The sequence below is a fragment of the Lynx rufus genome, unplaced genomic scaffold (assembly GCF_022079265.1).
Source record: "Lynx rufus isolate CCGP_SWC_20201006 ecotype Redwood Valley unplaced genomic scaffold, mLynRuf1.p SCAF_13, whole genome shotgun sequence".
NCBI lineage: Eukaryota > Metazoa > Chordata > Mammalia > Carnivora > Felidae > Lynx > Lynx rufus.
In genome coordinates this window covers 19751089-19771977 of record NW_025814827.1, presented here as the reverse complement: position 1 = coordinate 19771977, position 20889 = coordinate 19751089, and the positions used below count along the sequence as shown (strand labels likewise).

The 20889-nt window shown below is 38.0% G+C and overlaps 1 protein-coding gene and 1 pseudogene across 1 annotated transcript in view; both read right to left on the bottom strand.

The window, feature by feature from the left end:
• The window catches only part of RFX7 (regulatory factor X7), a 136737-nt gene extending 116107 nt beyond the window's left edge, over nucleotides 1–20630 (bottom strand). The window contains exons 1-2 of the mRNA XM_047075070.1: nucleotides 20313–20630; nucleotides 19995–20157 (exon numbers count right to left, since the gene is read on the bottom strand). Coding sequence (XP_046931026.1) covers nucleotides 19995–20155 — 161 coding nt within the window. The 5' untranslated portion in view covers nucleotides 20156–20157; nucleotides 20313–20630. The remainder of the gene's footprint in view (nucleotides 1–19994; nucleotides 20158–20312) is intronic.
• On the bottom strand, nucleotides 2874–7652 carry LOC124508564 (40S ribosomal protein SA-like; annotated as a pseudogene).
• Nucleotides 20631–20889: the final 259 nt, after the last annotated feature.

Genomic DNA, 20889 nt, shown 5'->3' with positions numbered 1-20889 from the left:
ATTTATTCTAAATTCCTGATGCCTCATTATGTTCAATAGATACATTATGAACATTTAGTCTCTCTGATGGCACATTTAAAAAATTTTAGTAACAGCACCTATGATACTGTACTTAATATGGAAGCATGTCCTTATAATCAAAAAACCTAATATATAGCATAATGTTTTGTTATTATCACAGCTCTACTTAAAGAAAATGGTAACAGTTACATTTATAATTACAAAAGTACTCTTTAAAATCGTTTGGAAAACAGAAGTATAAAGAAAATGAAATCATTCACAGCTAACTCCAACACCCTGAGACCACCACTTACTAATATTTTTAAATAATTTTAAATATTTTTCGGGGCGCCTGGGTGGCGCAGTCGGTTAAGCGTCCGACTTCAGCCAGGTCACGATCTCGCGGTCCGTGAGTTCGAGCCCCGCATCAGGCTCTGGGCTGATGGCTCGGAGCCTGGAGCCTGTTTCCGATTCTGTGTCTCCCTCTCTCTCTGCCCCTCCCCCGTTCATGCTCTGTCTCTCTCTGTCCCAAAAATAAATAAAAAACGTTGAAAAAAAAAATTTAAAAAAAAATAATTTTAAATATTTTTAATAATTTTTAAATAATACTTCATCTTTTACACACCTACACATACGTGCACACACACCCCTAGTGTAAAATGTCAGTAACCCAGCCTTTGCCCCTCTATAGTTTCTTCTCCACACAGCAGCCCAGGGAGCCTAAAACACCAGTAAGGTCATGTCACACCTCTGCTCAGAGACTTCCAATGGCTCCCACCTCACCCAGAAGAAGCACCTAAGTTTTAGTGCTTACTAGACCTGCAAGGCCCTACACAAATCTACCCCTCTTTTACTTACGACCTCATTGCTACACTCTAGCATACTCTCACCACTCTGGCCACTTGGCCTCCTTGCCACAGCTTTCTCACCTTCACATTTGCTATTCCCTCTGCCTGGATAACTCTTCCCTCAAATATCATCACGGTTTTCCTCTGTCACAATACACGTAATACAGTTAAGAATAAAAAGTAATCACAGTAACATATGGTGTTTTAAAGTGAAAAAGTTCTTTGAATTTACTGTGGTTAAAGAAAGAGTAACAGCCAACATATATCAAGTTCTTACCATGTGCCAGATTCTATACTAAAGTGTTTTATATGACTTATCTCATTTAATCTTCACCACTCTGTACAAGGTAAGCACTATTACTATTTCCACTTTACTGATAAAGGAAACAACTTCTAAAAGTTATGGGGACCTGAGTAGCAAACCCAGGCAACTAATTTCAGAATGCATTATGACACATCACTAAAGTGAGCTTCCTCTTTGTGATTCTCATTATTTCTTGCTTTAAAACTTTTAAATATGTTTTTCTTTAAATGAAAGTTTTTATGCTGGACAGAGAAATTTTCTAACCATCTTAAAGAAAATTAATTTAGTAAAGTAGTATCTCACTGGTTCGAAATACATTACAGAAAAAAGCAACAGCTCACATGTTATGCTCTATAATTATAAATATAAAAAGTTGAAATGTCAGAAAATAATGTGTGCCATAGGAAGACTCAAGTATTTGACCAGCTATGAGGAAGCTTAAGGTAATACTGAAACCATTTTTTTTTTTTTTTAGCAGTAAGCCTCTATACAGAAGAAAGCTCTTTAGCATGTCTAAAGTAATATAAAGATTGGTCCACAAAGGATAAAGACAAGGAAAGACCATAAAGAAAAAGCACAGAGCAATTACAACTTCATTTTTGAGTTTCTACAAATCAATGTTCTACTGTTAAGTCCATCAACATGTAAAACAAAAATACTATCTTGAATGCTCCTACTGCCTTCAAACCTTCAGAAATGATTAGATAAATACCTTTCCATTTCTAATCAATTCAGTCAATATAGTTCACTTTTCAACTGCTTTAAAAAACATCAAAACATCCTAAAATTAAATCATTGCAATTACTGCACAACTTTGAAAGTACACTAAAAACCACTGAATTGTATGCTAATGCAGGTAAATTTAGTGGCATGTAAATTATCTCATTACAACAGTTTAGGGGCACATGGGTGGCTCAGTCAGTTAAACATCCGACTTCATCTCAGGTCATGATCTCACAGTTCATGAGCCTGCTTTGGATTCTGCATCTCCCTCTCTCTCTCTACTCTCTACTCTCTCTCTGCTCACACTCTGTCTCTCAAACAATAAGCAAACAAACATTTAAAAAATCAGAATGTACATAAAATATGTTCACTAAATTACTCATAAAATTAATTCTAAACAGGAAATTAAATACTTTATACACAAAAATGTACACAAAATGGCCATTTTGGAAGATGCGGAGAAAATGGAATCCTTAGGCATTGTTGGTGGGAATGCAAACTGGTGCAGCCACTGTGGAAAACAGTTATGGAGGTTCCTCAAAAAGCTAAAAATAAAACTACCCTACACTCCACCCATCACACTATTTATCCAAAGAATATAAAAACACTAAATCAAAGAGATGCATGCATCCCTATGTTTACAGCAGCATTATCTACAATAGCCATGATATGGAAGCAGCCCAAGAGTCCACCGACTAATGAATAGGTAAAGAAGATGTGGTGTATATATACAATGGAATATTATTCAGCCATAAAAAATGAAATCTTGCCATTTGCAATGACATGCATAGAGCTAGAGAGTATAACACTTATTAGTGAAATAAGTCAGAGAAAGACAAATGTCCCATGATTTCATTCATATATGGAATTTAAGAAACAAATGAGCAAAGGTTAAAAAAGAGAAAGAGAGAGACAAACCAAGAAACGGACTCTTGAGAACAAACTGATGGTTACCAGGGGGGAGGTGCGTGAGGGGATGGGTTAAACAGGTGATGGGGAGTAAGGAGTGCACTTGTGATGAGAACTGGGTGATGTATGGAATTGTTCAACCACGTATTTTACATCTGAAACTATTATACTGTATGTTAACGAGCTAGAATTAAAATAAAAACGTTAAACAAAAACATGGCCATTTTCCCTTTAGATCTTTATAATTTAAGTACCTTATCATTTACATGTAACTTTTAGGTTCTCAAATTTAGTGTTATAACATATTGGTGAAGCATGTTACAAGTAATTGGTTACTAAATAACAAAGTACCAAAGTCAGTGAAAGGTGTACTTGTAAACAACATAAGGTTGTCTTGATTTTTTTCCCCCCAACTTTTAGAAACCTTTTATTTTCCATCAACCTTATTTCTTTGTGGAAGAGCAGCTTAAGACCACTCAGTAGTTGTTCATACATATTCAGTGGCCTGAGCAGTGGAAGCTGCAGCCCTGTCTTCCGTGGTGGGCAAATGTTCCAGTCTTCAGTAGGGAACTGCTAACGGAGCACAGAGGGCATCTGCACACCTTTAGACCGGTCTGCAACTTCAGGTTGAGTAGCAGTGAACTCAGGAGCTGGAGCAGTCCATTCACCCTGAAATTTCTCCTTTGTCATAACATTTTCAGCAGTGGCCTGCTCTTCCTTTTCAATCTCTTCAGGATCTCTGTAGAAGAAGAAATCAGTCATGACCTCCCACGGGTGTTCACGGGAAATGGTGCCATGCACGCACAGAAATTCTGGGGCCAGTGTCCACCACCCCAGACACAGTGAGTGGGTTCCCTTCTTGTTGCAAGGGATGGCAATATCCATGTAGCAAAGAGGAGAGTCTGTGTCACACAGAGCAATGGTAGGCAGGTTAACATAAGACGTTTCACTCAGAGGCTGGTGGTCAACCCTGGAATCAGTAACCACCAGAAGTCTTGGTTGCAGAAGGATGCCTGGATCTGGCTAGTGAAGGTTCCAGGAGTGAAGTGGCCAGCAATAGAATTGGCTCCAGGGGTGGCAGCAAACTTCAGCACAGCTAACTGGCCAGTATTCCTGGATGACAGAGCACTGACATCAGTGGGGTTTTCAAAGGCAACAATGGCAGGAGTGCCTACAGAAGCTTCTCCCAAGTTCTCTTCAGATTTATGATACAGATGTCATCATTTTTCCTTTTGGAAAGTCAAGGTTGGTGCCACTTAAGTGGGTACCTGCTACAAGGAATTTCAATTTGTAAGTCAAGGTTGCAATTTGGAAGTTCAATTTGGAAGTCAAGGTTGGGGCAACTTAAGTGGGTTCCTGCTACAAGGAATTTCAGGGCATCTTCCTCCTTCATTTGCAGACTATCAAGGGCTCTGGACATCATGGAAGCTTTTTTTAAAGTTATGAGGGGAACCCAGAACACTGGTTGGACCCCTCTCTGGGCAGCACAGAAAGGCAGTTGTTTTGGTTTTTTAATCTACTGTAACAGTTTCTTTTAATTGGTGTATTCTGAACATGCACAGTTGAAGTGATTATTGATACAGTTGGACTAATATGTACCATATTTTAATGATTTACTATTCATTGCTCTTTTTCTTTGTTTTTTATTTTTTTGTCTTCTCTATTTCTGACTTCTCTGGTTTTATGTGAACACCTTATATGATTCTATTTTCTTTACTCTTTTGGCATATCAATTATACTTCCTTTCAAAATCTTTTTAGTGGTTTGCAATACACTTTTATGACTAATCCAAGTACACTTTGAAAACACTATACCACTTTAGTTACTACAAGTACTTTCTAAAACTATTCTCAATTCCTCTCTCCTGTTCCTTAAGACATTGTTGTCATTCATTTATTCATAAGGTATAATCACCAAATACATTATTTTGAACAAACTATTATCTGTTAGATCGATTAAATGTAAGAAAAATGAAAGCTTCTATCTTCATTTATTCCTTTTCACTCCTTTATGTAGATCTAAATCTTTGACCTATATCATTTTCTCTTCCTTTGAAGAACTTGTAACATCCCTTGCAAAGCAGGTCTACTAGTTACATATTCCCTCAATTTTGGTTTGTCTGAAAAAGATCTTATTTCTCCTTTACTTCTGAAGGATACAGACACAGAATTCACCAGATACAAAGTTGGTGGTTTTCTTCTTTTAACTCTAAATACTTTACTCTCTCCTTGCTTGCTTGATTTCTGAAGAGAAGTCTGATAAAATTCTTATCCTTGTTCCTCTATAAGTAAGGTGGTTATTTCTCTCTGGCTTCTTTCAAGATTTTATCTTTGTCTTTAGTTTTCTGCAGACTGAATGCAATGTACCTAGGGATACATTTTTGTTGTTTATTCTGCTTGGTATCTCTGAGCTTCCTGGATCTGTAGTTTAGGGTCTTTAATTTTTGGAAAATTCTCACCCATTATACTTCAAACACTTCTGGTTTCTTTCTCTCTTCTCCTTCTGATATCCCAATTGTGCTTATGATACACCTTTTGTAATTGTCCCACAGTTCTTGGATACTCTGTTCCATCTTTTTCACTTCTTTTCTCGGTGCATTTTGGTTGTGGTAGTTTCTATTGATGTATCTTCATGTTCACTGATTCTTTCCTCAGTTATGGCCAGTCTACTGTATAGGCCCAATGAAGGCATTCTTCATTTGTTACAGTGTTTTTGATTTCTGGCATTTCCTTTGGATTATTTCTTAGAGCTTCCATCCTTGTGCTCACATTACTTATCCATTCTTGCATGATGTCTACTTTTTCCATTAGAGCACTTAGCATATTAATCATAATTTTAAATCCATAGGATAATAATCCCCAAATCTGTGTCATATTTGAAACTGGTTTACCTCTTCGGATTGTGGGTTGTTTTTGTTTGTTTTTGTTTCTTTTTTGTTTTTATGTTTGTGTTTATTTTTGCCTTTGAGCATGCCTTGAAATCTTTTCTTGAAAGCCAGATATACTGTTGGGTAAAAGCAACTCTAGTCAACAGGCCTTTAGAGTAAAGTTTTGTATTTATCTACTAGGATTTGGGCTGTTTAACTGTTTGCTGTAGGTGTGGTGTCTAAAGCTAAAATTTTTTCTAATGTCCTTGCTTTTGTCTCCCATGTTCTCTTTGGGAATCCCTAAAGACTCTTTAAAAAAGGTGTGAGGCTTACTCTTGTTTTAGATGCAATCCTGTTATTATACAGGAGCCCTACTGACATGGTGGTAAAGCTGGAGAGAGGCATTCTATTGTCCTATAATTAGGTCTCAGTATTTTAGTCAGCCTATGTTGGATACTTCCCTTTCCCGGGGTCAAGAAAGCTTTGGTAAAGCCCCTGTTAGTTAGGCTCTAGTAAAATATTTTCCCTTGAAACAGGCCTGTTAAAAATAATAGAGAGCTCTGGGTATATTTCAAAATGACTACTTTTCTCCTCCTCCTTCCGTGACCCTTCCTATAAACTCCCCACCCACTGAAGCCCTCCCTCACTATGCAAGCAGTAAAAGACTTTTCTCTGATCCTCACAGGGAGAACCTGGTAGGTCTCCTGGAAAGTGTGGGGATACCAGTCTAACACTGGGCCTCCTCTGTTTTCAACACTCAAGCTAGGCCACCCAGAGCCTCTAGCATTTAATCCATCAGTTAAGTTTAAAGTGTTCCTACCTATAGTGGCTTCAGTTGTGGGGCTTCTACTCCTGGGCTGCTGCCACCCATCAGCTTTGATTCTCTATCTGCCAGTCTCCAGTTTTGCAGGCAGCAGTTTGCCCTGAATTTGCCTCAATTCTCTGACGCATCTAAGAAGAGCTGCTGATTCTGTTTGTTCAGCTTTTTTTCTTCTTGTGATGACAGAAGTGAGGACTTCCAGCTCTTTATGTGTCATACCAAAAACGTTAAGTCAATATACTTTATTATCATAAGAGCTAAGGTAGGACTATCTCTGGAATATAACTCTTACTTATTTGTATTTTAATATGCTTTACGCATAATCCTGGGTTTACCTAAGAGAGAATTATAAGACAATAATAAGCAGGTGACTATCATCCATTGTTTGTCAATAAAAGAGAGTGAAGACTGAGAACCACTATTGCAGTTTGGGATACAGAGGTCCACAAACTGCTGCCCAAGGGCCACATCCTGCCAGCAATGGAACAAACCTAGCCATTCATTCATTTATATACTTGCATATGTATTGTCTGTAGCTACTTTCCTGATAGCAATGCAGAGTAAAGTAGTTGCAACAGAAACCCTATGTCCTACAAAGCCAAAAATATTTACCATCTGGCCCTTCAAAGTAAGAGCTTGCTGGCCCTGGGTTATACATGTGATCTCTGGTATTTTGTCTGTCTGTCTGTCTTTTCATTGTTGACCAGGCAGAGTGCAATGATGACCATGCACTATCTATTTTTAATGTTTATTCATGGAGTCACCCATCAATTCATTTAATATACAATTGCTGAGATTAAAGAATCTGTTTAGTGGAATTTTTTGGCAACACAGTGTAAATAATATTATAACAATTACACTCAAATACTATGAAAAATTAAAGGAGTTATTAACTCTACTTGGGGTACTCAAAGTTTGAAAGATTAAAATTTTGCCACAGAGGACTCTGGCTTACTACTGTTTATTAGAAGATATATCCTCTAAGCAAGTGATTCTCAAACTTCTGTATTAGAATCATCTGAAGGGCTAATAAAACAAAAGTTGCTGGTTACACCCCCAGAGTTTCTATTCCCGTAAATCTGAGGGAGCAGCCCCAAAATTTACATTTCTAACATGTTCCAAGGTGATACTAGTATGATGCTAATATAAAGAACGGTTGCTCTAACAAAACAAGTAGCCTCATATAAATACAATATTGAAGCTAAAAGTGTACCTTATTTTTTAAATGTTTATTTATTTTTGAGAGAGAGAGAGAGAGAGGGAGAGAGAGAGAGAGGGAGAGAGAGAGAGAGAGAGAGAGAGACAGAGAGTGAGCAGGGGAGGGGCAGAGAGAGAGGGAGACACAGAATCCAAAGCAGGCTCCAGGCTGTGAGTTGTCAGCACAGAGCCGAACATGGGGCTCGAACCCATGAACTGCAAGATCATGACCTAAGCCAAAGTTGGGAAGCCTAATGACTGAGTGAGCCAGTTGCCTCTGAAAGGGTCTTTCAAAGATAAACTAGTTGTTGTACCTCTCTGAAATAAAGAGTATCAGACTAAAAAAAAACCCAAAAAGTCTCTGACGTCAGATAAATAGAAAGGTCCAATAGACTGTAACCTGTTTTATAAATGTGAAACACTTTGGGCCCTCAGAATTGCTCTATTTTGGTTATTCCCTCGCTACTTCCCCAATAAATCCATCTTCCTCAGTTATTTGCCCTAACTCATAGGGTTCATTTGCCGTCTTCAGGCTGTGGCCATGACTCAACAAGTTACCCTAGCTTTGGGTCTTGGCTCCAGAAGGAAGTGGGTTAAATCCTCCACCAGAACCCAACTTTGAAGAAACTATCTCCAGGTTAATGTTAAGGGGTTCTTCAAAATTCCAACTTCACCTGTTAGGAACGAGGCTGGAACACGTAGCTGATTAGCCCACAAAACCCTAACTAAAATACTACTGTATACTCATAAAAGATTACTGGGGCGCCTGGGTGGCGCAGTCGGTTAAGCGTCCGACTTCAGCCAGGTCACGATCTCGCGGTCCGTGAGTTCGAGCCCCGCGTCGGGCTCTGGGCTGATGGCTCAGAGCCTGGAGCCTGTTTCCGATTCTGTGTCTCCCTCTCTCTCTGCCCCTCCCCCTCCCCCGTTTATGCTCTGTCTCTCTCTGTCCCAAAAATAAATAAACGTTGAAAAAAAAAAATAAAATAAAATAAAAAAAAAGATTACTAAACTATGTAGTAGTCATTTGCTCAGTATTTTAAAATTTTTTTAAAAGTCTATTTATTGAGAGAGAGAAAGAGAGCAGGAAAATGAATGGGAAAGGGGCAGAGGGGGAGAGGATCCCAAGCAGGCTCTGTGCTGTCAGCGGAGTAATTCCACAAACCGTGAGATCGTGACCTGAGCCAAAATCAAGAGTCAGATGCTTAACCAACTGAGCCACCTAGCCGCCCCTGCTCAGTATTTTTAAAATGAAGGACACAATGGCTCTTACTTGGGAGGTATATTATTTTTTAATTTAGATATATACTCAAAAATATTTGATTAGTAGTACTGAAGCACTAAATAAAAGATTACTTCAGTTTCACCAATGCAAATTAAAAAAAAATCTATTGCTGTAAGTCCTCAATTCTGTAAAATGCAGCTTGAGTTTAATAACTTATTTGAGCAGAAAATTACCACATCAAATGTGTAAAATACAGAAACATTAATATGTAGAAAAAAATCAAGTGCCTCTAAGAATGTAGTAGACAAAAATAGTATTCACTAGTACCTACTGTTCAATGAGAAATAGATGCAAAAGGTGTTGCCCTTGGCTTCAAAGAACTTGCTGTTGATTAAACATCACAGGACAAAAATTAAAGTGATTACATGCTTAATTGTACAAACATCAATATACAGTGTGAGGTCAAGAAAAGGTCAACATGGACTAGAGTAGCTAAAGAATGTTTTATTGTATGATGATTTGAGCTAGTATGATGATTTGAGCTATGACTTTAAAAATGGTTAAAATGTGATTAAGTAGGATTTGGATACAGGCAAGTAGAGATTCCAGAAAAGATATAAAGCAGGAATAAAAGGAGGACCACAAAATATAAGGCAGACACTGAAGTGCTAGCCGGACAGAAGTTCAATGCCGATGAACAGAAAGAAATCAGGCTGGACTGACTGCATGGGGCCAGATTATACAGGCCTTTGAACCTGACAGCAATTTTTGGTATGATATGGTGGGCAACATGAAATTATTATAGGTTATTAGAAGGAGACTACATGGAAAAGGATATTTTTGAAGACTTATTTTGGCAGCAGTATATAGCACAGTTCAGAGAGGGGAAAGGCCAGAGGCAGAGGCAACTATGGTGCCATTGTAACAATCCAGGAATGAGATGGTAAAGCACTGGACTGTGGTCCTGGCAGTGGAAATCTAGGGAGTAGGAGATAGGGAGAAATGTTAAGTGACCCTGTGAACTTGGCAATCTTAAAATACTGGGCATAACGATAAGAGAGAAAAATATGAAACCAATATTACTAGCCTGACAGAATGAAGAACAGGTGGCATCTACTACCCAAAGAGGTAAAATAGTTAGAAATGAAAGCAAACTGAGGTAGCAAACACTATGGCACAGATTACTGTGAAAATGCCAAGTTTACAAAGACAGTGGTAGCTAGCTACCTGTACTTTAGCAAATGAATCAGTAGATGTGATTAGAGTTGTCTGATCAGCCCATCTATTTGTGACTTTATCAAACAAGTAAACAGAGAAAAAAATGGATGGTTGAGAAATAAGTGCCTGGATAGTCACCATTAAAGGGCATCTAGAGGGGCGCCTGGGTGGCGCAGTCGGTTAAGCGTCCGACTTCAGCCAGGTCACGATCTCGCGGTCCGTGAGTTCGAGCCCCGCGTCGGGCTCTGGGCTGATGGCTCAGAGCCTGGAGCCTGTTTCCGATTCTGTGTCTCCCTCTCTCTCTGCCCCTCCCCCGTTCATGCTCTGTCTCTCTCTGTCCCAAAAATAAATAAAAAACGTGGAAAAAAAAATTTTAAAGAAAAGGGCATCTAGAGGAAAGAAGCAGGAAAACTAAAATGTTAGTCAGAAGTAAGGTCCATGAAAACAAAGATCTTGCATCTTTGTCCATGGAATCCCCAATGCCTGGCAGTGTAGCTGACACAAAGGCAGCTCTCAAAAAGGAATGAATGATAATTCCCAAACTACAAAGGAATCATATTAAAAACTAGAGCTGAAGACACGATAAAAGATAAAGACTGAAAACAAAGGCCACTGAGTTGGCAAGAAGAACAGGAAGCCAGACTGCAAGAGTCAAAAAGGACAAGAGTACAGAGAAGATCTAGTGGAGTGAGGGTGGTGAGCTGATGGACAGATGGCAACCAAAGGGAAGAGCAGCAGGGTAGACAAAAAGCATTATTTTACTTGTTTGGGTATTTTTCTAAATCAAAAATTATACTTGCTCATTCAAGAAATTTTCAAGAATATATAAAGGCGGAGGGGGGGGAGCATACATTTGTTCCGCCATCTAAGTGCAAAACAGTTAACAGTTTTAAAATGTATGTTCACTTATTCCTCCAAATATATAAGTGGGCTTACAAATCAAACAACAGGATTATAAATGAGGGACTGAAGGGGAGGGAAAGGAGTAAGGAAAATAGTAAAACCAGGGATGAGACTAGCTAGCAATGGTTACCACGTTTCTTAAATCTTTTCTTAGTGGTCAAAAAAAACTGCATTTTTCTGCTTTATTTTTTATTATTGAGTAAGGATTTTTGCACTGTTAACTGTTTATATTATTATTCTTATAAAATGAGTATTTGCATTCTTCATTCACTTACCTAATGACTTTTTTTCTTAGACTATGAATGAGCTCTTTAGGTCACTGAAAGATCAACTCTTTGTTTTACTGCAAAAACTTTTCTCCAAGGTTGTTTGCTGCTGCTTTAAGGAAGTCATAAGCATGTATAAAGTCACAGGAAAAGCAGCCTGTGGAAAAGAACAGTTTGATGATGCTGACAGAAAGGGTATGTATTAGAACAAACTCCCTAAATATATGAAAAGGGATGAATCCAAAGGGGAAAACAAATTTCATCTGATAATGGAAAAGTACACAGATATAGATGCTAAGACACAGGATCCAAAATATGAGCGAAGTGAGGTATACAGAGGATCCCACATATAGTTGTATTCTGATCCTCTTCACGAAGTGGCCATTATTCAAAGAGAGTCAACTCAGGGTACTAACAGAGCAGTTCCTGGTCCTCTGCCCCAGTTCTCAACACGCCCATCCTTTCCTTCTCTATTATTACTTTATTTTTTTCTTCTACCTTTGCACATTAAAATTTAGATGAGAGAACTGTGATTGGTGGAAACCCCACTCCCCAGGTAAGCAAATTTTGACCTAAGCTATCTTCCCCTAATTATTCTCATTACTGGTAAGGTTTACTGCCATCAACAACTGTGACTCTAATTCCTGCTAGTGGGATATTAAGTTGTATTTGGATCAATAGTCCATCCCTTGATTTTTAAGGTCACCATCCTGAATTTTGCCAATAAGAGTATTATATCTTACTGAATCCCTCTGAATCTATTTTTTAATTTAATTGATTATAGCACGCCATCGCTGCATTTAACAAAATCTTACTTTTGTTAAATTCAATTAATGACACATGCAACTACCACAAAGGGGTGAATGTTTTAAATGAGGAGTAGTGTCTTGTTACTTTTTAATCCTCCTGACTATATATAATATACATTAAAATAAAGGTATACTGTATTCAGTTTTCCTTAACCACCTGATTCTGTAAATTCAAGACTAGTTTTTGACCTTCTCACTTCTCTGAAAACTTGTATGTACAGAATTCGGCCAAACACTGGTTATTAATATCTCCTGCTTCAGAAAAAGGAATCATGTATTTAATAATATCACAGTAACATTTTAGATCATAGACTGCTTACATACATATACAATTAACAGGTCTAATAACTGCAATCAAATTAGTGAAGTGATTCACTTAAATTAACTGAAGCATCTTGTTCAAATAGATTTCCCAGATTCCCAGAAGCACCAACTTTACTTCAAGCAAGAGGTCAATGAAGTGACACTCTTATCCAATTAAATTTTTAAAATTCCATATATACTGCAAAAACAATGGTAAGTACTTGGCTACCCCATATAAATAAAATATTTTACTGTCATAAATTATTTATTATGCAGTGACTGCTTTGTTTTAGGTATATTCAGTCTCTGAATTCCTATGAACCTTACGTACTAGAAAATGAGAATGTTTCATTTAAATTCAGTAAAAATTCACTACATTGGGATCATCTCAGGTAAGGCCAGTCTAAATCACTGAAAAAAGTTAATTCACACAACTGAGATCATTGTTCCCTGAGAGTTGAGAAAAATTTCATGGAAACAATAGACATGAATCGAATCTTAAAGTTAGTAGACCCTTGTATCAGAAGATAAAAGAAAGGTTTTTAAAGTAGCAGGTAAAGAGACCAGCACAGGCATACAAAGAGAAACACGATAATAAAAGCAAAGAAAAAGGGTTAGTGCAAACTGCAGTCACCACTTAACAGAGTAATCCCCTGTTCTCATCTTGTAGCTACTTGACAGTACAAGGTGATCAAAGTAGGAAAGCCACAGAAAAATAAAAAGAATACAAGTACAGAAAGAAAAACACAAACCCAAGTGCTCTCGATGCTTGGTTTGTAGCTTAAAATGAGGCCTCATAAATTCCAACACCACAGCCCTAGAGACTCATACCCTCCCCCTCCAAGATAACCAATAGTTCACATTGATCCCCATGCTCTTGGTAGGTATCAGTAATCAATCAGATTTAGCATGTAAATTCAAATCAATTTGTTAATCCTGTGTTGGAATTAGTGTAAAGGTATCCTTTGCTATCTGAACCCTTGCTATCCAAGCTCAGACTATGAATGGGTTCAGGTAAAAAAAAAAAAAATTTTTTTTTTTTTTTTTTTTTTTTTTTTTTTAAGACAAAGCTATTTGGAAGAGATGGTATTTCACACCATATGGACTCTTGCCTTCCAAAATTCCAAGACATAACAGATTGGAATCTGTCACTCTGACCTCTCGCTCTATGAATTCAGAAACCAGAGACTCAAATAGCAAGGAATATCTTCATGTTTTCAGTTTGTTTTAAGATATGAGGAATATAAAACCTCACCTCCCACACAACTTTTCATAATATATAGAGAAGCTATTGTAATAGATGTCTGAAAATGGTATTATGCATAATTAACCAAACCTCGTTGTCTTCTATTTCCTTTTATAAATAGGAGGTATTATAGTCCACTATCAGAAAAAAGTAAATGTCTCAAGAAAGAAAAATGAAATGTTTTAAAGTTTTTATTCACATGGGTTAAGGTTAAGTGTTAACTCTCTTATTAATCTCATAGCCAGCGCACAGTGCATTAAGGCCTCAGAGCTTATTGTTCCTTATTTATTAACTTGCCCAGGACAGGAAGATCCTTCCTCCTTTTGGTCGATGCTGCTCATCTTTAACCTGAAGTCTTAGAATCCTCAATAAAGCAGAAGAGAAAGCAAGTAAATACACACAGGCTGGTGGAAAAAGAGGCGCTGGTTTAGTTTGGGCAGAGATATGGAGTAACCATCTTACTGTCTTGTTCTTAAGAACACTATCACAATAACACATTAAAAAGTCTACCCTAGGGGTGCCTGGGTGGCTCAGTTGGTTGAACCTCTGATTCTTGATCTTGGCTCAGGTCATGATCTTAAGCTTTTTAAGATCGAGTCCTGTATCGGGCTCTGCACTGAGAGCGTGAAGCCTGCTTGGGATTCTCTCTCTCCCTCTCTCTCTGCCCCTGCCCCACTTGCACTGTCTCTCTCTCAAAATAAATAAATAAACATAAAAAAGTCTATGTTAGGTGAAGAGGAGAAGTACTGAAGCTCCACCCTATACTAAATAATTCTGAAAACACACCTTTTTATTTACATAACCAAATTTATAATATAACATCCACTACTGCCTTAAAATGTTACACTATTACTACAGGAAAAAGTTCCTATGTGAGGTGCTTTTAAGTACTGAGCACTTCTTTATAATTATAAGCAAAACAAAATGAGCACACAAATAATCCCAATAGTGCAATCTCTCAATTAGTAAACTCCCCAACAACAGGGATTACTGCACAGACTTACATATTTCTGCACAATCAACAACGGCTCTTAGAATACTTTAAATGTAATACATGCTCAATAAATATTTGCAGACAGAATCTCACATAACAGAACTCTTGCATAAGGTAACAAAAAGTGAATAACACCTTCAGATAGTCCTGGGCCAACACCCAAGAAACACTGACAAATCCTAACAATTCGTCCATTGAAAATGTTCTGTTGATTGCCTATGACTAGTTAATTCTGTTAGTCTTTCACTGTGCTTATGGTATGTTTTATTATTCCTGTCAATATTAATTTAGTAACACAATCATAGAAAGTTAAGCTAAAGGAACTTGCAAGGTCATCTAGTATAAAATCTTTCATTTTACAGACAAGGAAATGAAGGTCTACTTTTCTCACAATCAACACTTTGGCACTTGTCACCTCTCTCCCTGGTTCCCTAACTAAATAAAAGAGACATTTTATTGCACTTTTTTGCTTAGGTTAACATTACAAGTGAAGGCACATTCCTCAAATGCCAGTCTCTAGCATAGTATGTTGTATATAGCAGGTACTCAGTCAGGTGAGTACTTACACACTGTTCTTGCTCAGTGTTCAAATTTCAGTAAATGACAATGCTCATTTTAATTATTTTCATTTGTACAATTTTTGTGTGCAACAATTGTTTTTCTAATATAAAAAGTGATCTGACACAAGTTTTTACTCAAAGCATTATCATTCATAACATAAAATACTTGTCTTTTCTACCACAGTGAAGCTCATTTTCCCCAATAATACCAAAACTAATAGTGAGACAGAAACCAAATCAGTTTTGCACATAACATTCAAGACACATCCCCGTAGGGAGATCGAATTGGTAAATTATACACACACACACATCCATTACCTAAGAGCTAAACATTAGGCCAGGGGCTTGAAACTGCTTTACTTGCCTTCCTGGTCAATAGGGAAAACAATTTTATCAGTTTCAAATCACAGAGAACAAGGAACTGCCTTCTTTCTGAAGTCACAAACTGTTGGGATGCAATCATCACAGCTAGTCTCAATACAGGACAAGCCCCATGTTCAACCAACTATTCAAAACTATATGAAAGCCAGGTAATGTACTAGTCAGTCTCTAATTTTAAAGCAAAATGAAGATCAGGGACTTAAGGTTACAGTAAACTCTAAAGTTATAAGCTTTATAGTAAATGTTTCCCACTGCAGTTGAAGGAACAATAACTATTCTCAGAGCTCATAAATGCCCTGACCCAGAACCAAGGACAAAATGGAACTGCTGAGTTCTAGTACATGGGACAGAAATCAGGTCTAATACGGCTTTACCATGTAAACCTTGTGGATCATCATACTTTGCTCTCTGTAACTAATATATAAAAAAGTAAAACAAAACTGTCTAATTTGGGTTTAAATTGAATTTAGAAAACATCCAAAAGGTCCACATACATAATTTCACTTTGATTATAATTTTAAGTCTAAAATGCATGAGATTCAGAAGTCTGTATGACTTACCGGACTGAATAAAGACAAGAAACTCTGGCACCAACACTGCTTCCAAGGTCTGATAATTAATGAGAGGAATCCTATCTTTCCTGTCATTTAATTTATCTGTTTCCAAGAAGTAGGTAGGACAATGACACATCTTAAGGACTGTTTAACAAATGGTTTGTAAGGTCTTACAAATAAATAAATAAATAAAGGGTTATAAACAGGCTTATAAACAACTGATGACTAATTCTTTCAAAAATCCCTGAATTTGTTTCTTGAGTAAATACAGTATTAGAACATTCTCTACAGTAAAACATCAGGATTTCTTTCAAATTTCTAGATAAAGGTTTGCTGTTTATGTTACAGCCAAATTGCAAATGTTAATCACTCACACCCATGTAGGTATGATTATTCTCATAACTAATCACAAACAGGCAGAAGAGATATCAAATGTAATTTTTTTCTATCCTATTTTTTTCACAAGAATTTTATTCTATCAGGGTTTCAAGTAAAACTGCTTTAAAATGGAAACTAAAGCAGTGTGTGTGTGGGGGGGGGGTATTTTTAACTAAACACAAATTCTCTTTTTTTCTTCTTTAAACTACGAAGATATTGGGAGACAAGAGGAATGAAAAACTTGCTTTGTTTTTTTTTTGTTTTTTTTTTTTGTTTTTTTTTCGGTAACCAAACAGGGGTGCAATGTTAAGTTCAAGCAGTTTGCAGTGAGGTTAGCTGTGGCTGTTTTAGGTTGCCAGAACAGATTTTTATTTAGGAAAAAAACACAGGTTACTAGTTTCATTTTTTTAATGCAAAGTTTATATTAGAATCCTATTATTTAAAAAATAACATTTTCACAGCATATTCAGTATTAATACACATCTCTGTAAATACCTCTCCTCTCAAAGTAGTAAGTGATTTGGACCTTTGTCTATGGAGTGGGAATGAGGAAGGTCAAGAAGTGCCAGCTTATAAACTTGGACTTAAGTGGATGATACTCTCAAATATATCAACAAATATTACAACACTATCAAGTTGGCAGTATCTTCATTTTCTAGAACTACCTTATTAACATTTTTTTAGAATTTTATTTCCAATTCTTATGAAATAATTTCTGATCTCATCAGGTACCATGATTTCAACTTTGAACACTTAACCTTTTTTTTCAAAGTCTCATTTAATGCTTAAAATTACAATGGACATACTTTCATCAAACAACATTTTAGTTTAACAGAATAATTATGAACTGAAATAATAAATAACTCATTGTCCAACTAAGGGCCTGCCTCACATATTATATGTATATTTGTTGAATAGGAAGACAAGTACGGACTTGTTTGTGATCTGCAAGTTCAATAATTTAGAAACTGTGATCAACCTAAATGCAAAACCCATTTGATAATTTTTAAATGCCACATTTTGGCTTAATGTAATTTTAAATTCTCATTAGTAATGATACCAAAGGTTGATGTAGAAAGTAGTACAAAACTGATCTCTCAGAACATTATCAAGTTATAAAGTAACTGATAAAAAAATATTGTTCCCTCAAAAAATGTGAAATGAGATACTTAAAGAATTGCAATCTTATCTATTAAAAATTATTTTAATTTAGCACACTAGTTCTTAGAGGAGATGGTGGTGAAAAGGCTTTCACTTTTTTTAGTGTCTTTATTTTAGATAGTCACTTGATGAATAATACAAATCCAGCCTTGTGGGTCAGGGGATATGAGACTATATATTAACTATCTCCACTAATGCTGTTTATGACCCACTACTGTTTGTTCCAAAGTTCTAAACGTAATCATTTTTGCAAATAGGATTTCTACGCTTGAAAATTAAACACTAGTAAGTGTGCCATTACAATTTTAAAATAAAGATATCAAATTGTATACTCGGGGATGAAGGTGTTTGTTGCCCATTATTTTTTCTGAGCAAGTAGCAAAAAAATGAAGTGCACTCTACTTTAGGATAAGTTTTTCTCACATTAGAGTCAGCGCAGTTAAGTTGTAATGAATGTGTAAATACAAATTATCAATGAAAGGATAATTAAATCACATGATTTACCAAAAAGAGTACTATCATTATTATTCAGTCAGTTGGCTATATAACTTCTATTTTAAAAATATAAAGTGGAGTTTCCTTTCCCCTACTGTTCTCATAATAAATTAAAATACATTACTAATTCAACTTTTAAAATGTGCCTTTCGTAAAAGATTTTAGTTCTTTAATTTAGATGCCCCTTACCTTAAATGTAAAAACCAAGGGGCAAATACAATTCAATGATGATTTCAGAGACACTAAGTTACATTAAGTTAATAGGGGTTAAAACCCACTACTTTCTGGCAGGAGATTAACCATCTCTCCCTTTAAAGTTTTCAAAAGGGGGTGAGGGTATCCCTTAAGGAATAAAGGCTTCTCTCTCTGTCTCTCTGTCTCTGTCTCTGTCTCTGTCTCTGTCTCTCTCTCTCTCTCACACACACACACACACACACACACACACACACACACGACAATCTTACTTCTCTGACCTATTCAAGCTGCCAAAACATGACTATCATCAAAGCCAAAAAATTCTACCTTAAAATATTTAAACTTCATTTTAATATTAAAACTGAAAGCAAGATACTCAGCTGCCAACTACTGTGTAGTAAGAAACTATTAAAGCCTGCACTGACCTACTTCATATCAGCATCATGACAACATGGATGTATGCCAAGAAATAATAAAAATTACCATATAACAAACCTTAATTTTGTATTTAAAAATTGTGACTGTTTTTAAAATGCATAAATATTGTACTACAATGTGTAATGCATTTATTTTTAAATTGCAATAAAATGAAGGAGTTTTAATATTTTAGTAGTCATATTCAATGATGGACATGTGGTATTTCATTTTTAAAATCAGAGCTTGTTTTACATTCTATTTTAAAACGTCTATTAAAAGCAATCTCTTAGACCAAAGTCCAAATATTGCTTTCCACTTTTAAAACAGTACTACATTTTTTAAAAATGTCAGTTAATGAAGAATCCTACAAAAATATTGCAAGTTCATGTTCAAAGAATATTTACAATGGCTCTAACAGAGGATAGACTTAACTCAATGTATTTAATTATTAAAAGATTGCCACCAGTCCGTCAGAGTTTAACCTAATGCTGAAATATTGTAAATTCTCATACAAGCAAGCACAGAAATAGCAAAGGATATCTCACCTATGGTTTTTTTTAAAAAAGAAAAAGGCACGAAATGGCAAGACATTTTAAAATAAAACATCTTTTTAAATTAAAAAATCACTTTACAGTGTAAACTGCCACCTTAAAATATCATATACTAAAAAAGCCCTTTCTTCACAATCATGCAAATAAACTCCCTGGAAAGGAAATTTAATCTCAGAATAAAGAAGGCAAAAACATCCAGAAATAGCAGCTAAACCAACCGAAAGGAAGAGACACATTAGGTTTTGTGCTGCATATTAATATTCTTACGCACAATGTCTGTTTGGTGAAAATTCACAATACACTTCTTCCTCTCTGTATGACTGCAAAAAGGAGTAAACACATTTCACATTCCTGAGTCCCAAATTCATGCCACGATCATGCAACATGACTTAATTTCGTCCCATATTCCTCTTACACATAAATGAACACCACAAATAACTTGTTTATCTACACTCACAATTGAGGGGGTAAAAGCATTTGGGGGGGGGGGGCTATGGAGACCAGAGGTGATGCAAAGTCCCCACACCTCCAGAGGTCCTATAAAAATGCACCCGACTCTGGATACCCACATTCAATGAATGCTTCAGCCTCTTCCTCCGCCCGCCGCCCCCCACCCCGTTTGCAGCAGAAATGTGCCTGGGCTTTTTTACCCCGGCGATGGAGGATCCTCTTACCAGATGGAGTTCTTGATCTTGTGTTGCAGCGCGCTGGCCTCTGTCCCTGGCAGCCCAGGCACAAGGGCTGGCAGAGCCACCCCCGAGTTGGGGGCGCTGGGGGGAAGCTGCTGATGGGCATCAGGCTGCTGTGGTGGCGGCTGTTGTTGTTCCTCTGCCATCGCTGCTGGAGGGGTGGGAGGGAGGGAGGGAAGATGGGGGCTCGGGGAAGGGTGAGGGAAGAGACGGGGAGGGGAGGACGAAGGGGGAGAGGAGGAGGAGGGGGGGAGGGGAAGAGGAGGAGGAGGAGGAAGGAAGCTGAATAAGCTAGGCCTTTACCCCAGGGCTCGAGTGAGTCGCTTTCGCCTGCCGCCTGGGGGACATCACCGGGGAGACCGAGCGGCTCCTCACGGCAGGGACGCTTCACCGCGGGAGAGGCATGGCGGCGCCCCTCAGCCCCCCGCCGCCGCCGCCTCCTCCCGTCAGCGGCCGGGGCTGAGGGGGATGAGAAGGGGACGTCTGAAGACGAGGTGGGGGGGCAAGGCTCCCCCAAATCCGAGAACGATTGCTCAGGGACTCCGCGGCCCGGCCTTCCTTTCTTGCCCCGGGGGCTTTCTACTCCTGGGGCCCACGCTGCTGCAGCCCCAGGCTCGGCTCCACGCCACTCCCCACGCCGCCGCCGCCGCCGCTCGCTCCCGGCCCCGCCGCCACAGCGGCCGCCGCTGCCCAGCCAGCCCAGGAGGCAGCCTAGTGCGCGCAGCCGCACTGCGGCCCGGCGCAGACGGCTAAACACCTACCGCTCCGCCGGGGGAGGGGGGGGGGGCGTGGACCAGCGTGTGCGGGTTACGGGCGCGGGCGCGGGCGCAGGGGACCGGGAGGGGGGCGCACGGGTGCGCAGGGCAGGCGCGGGCCAGCT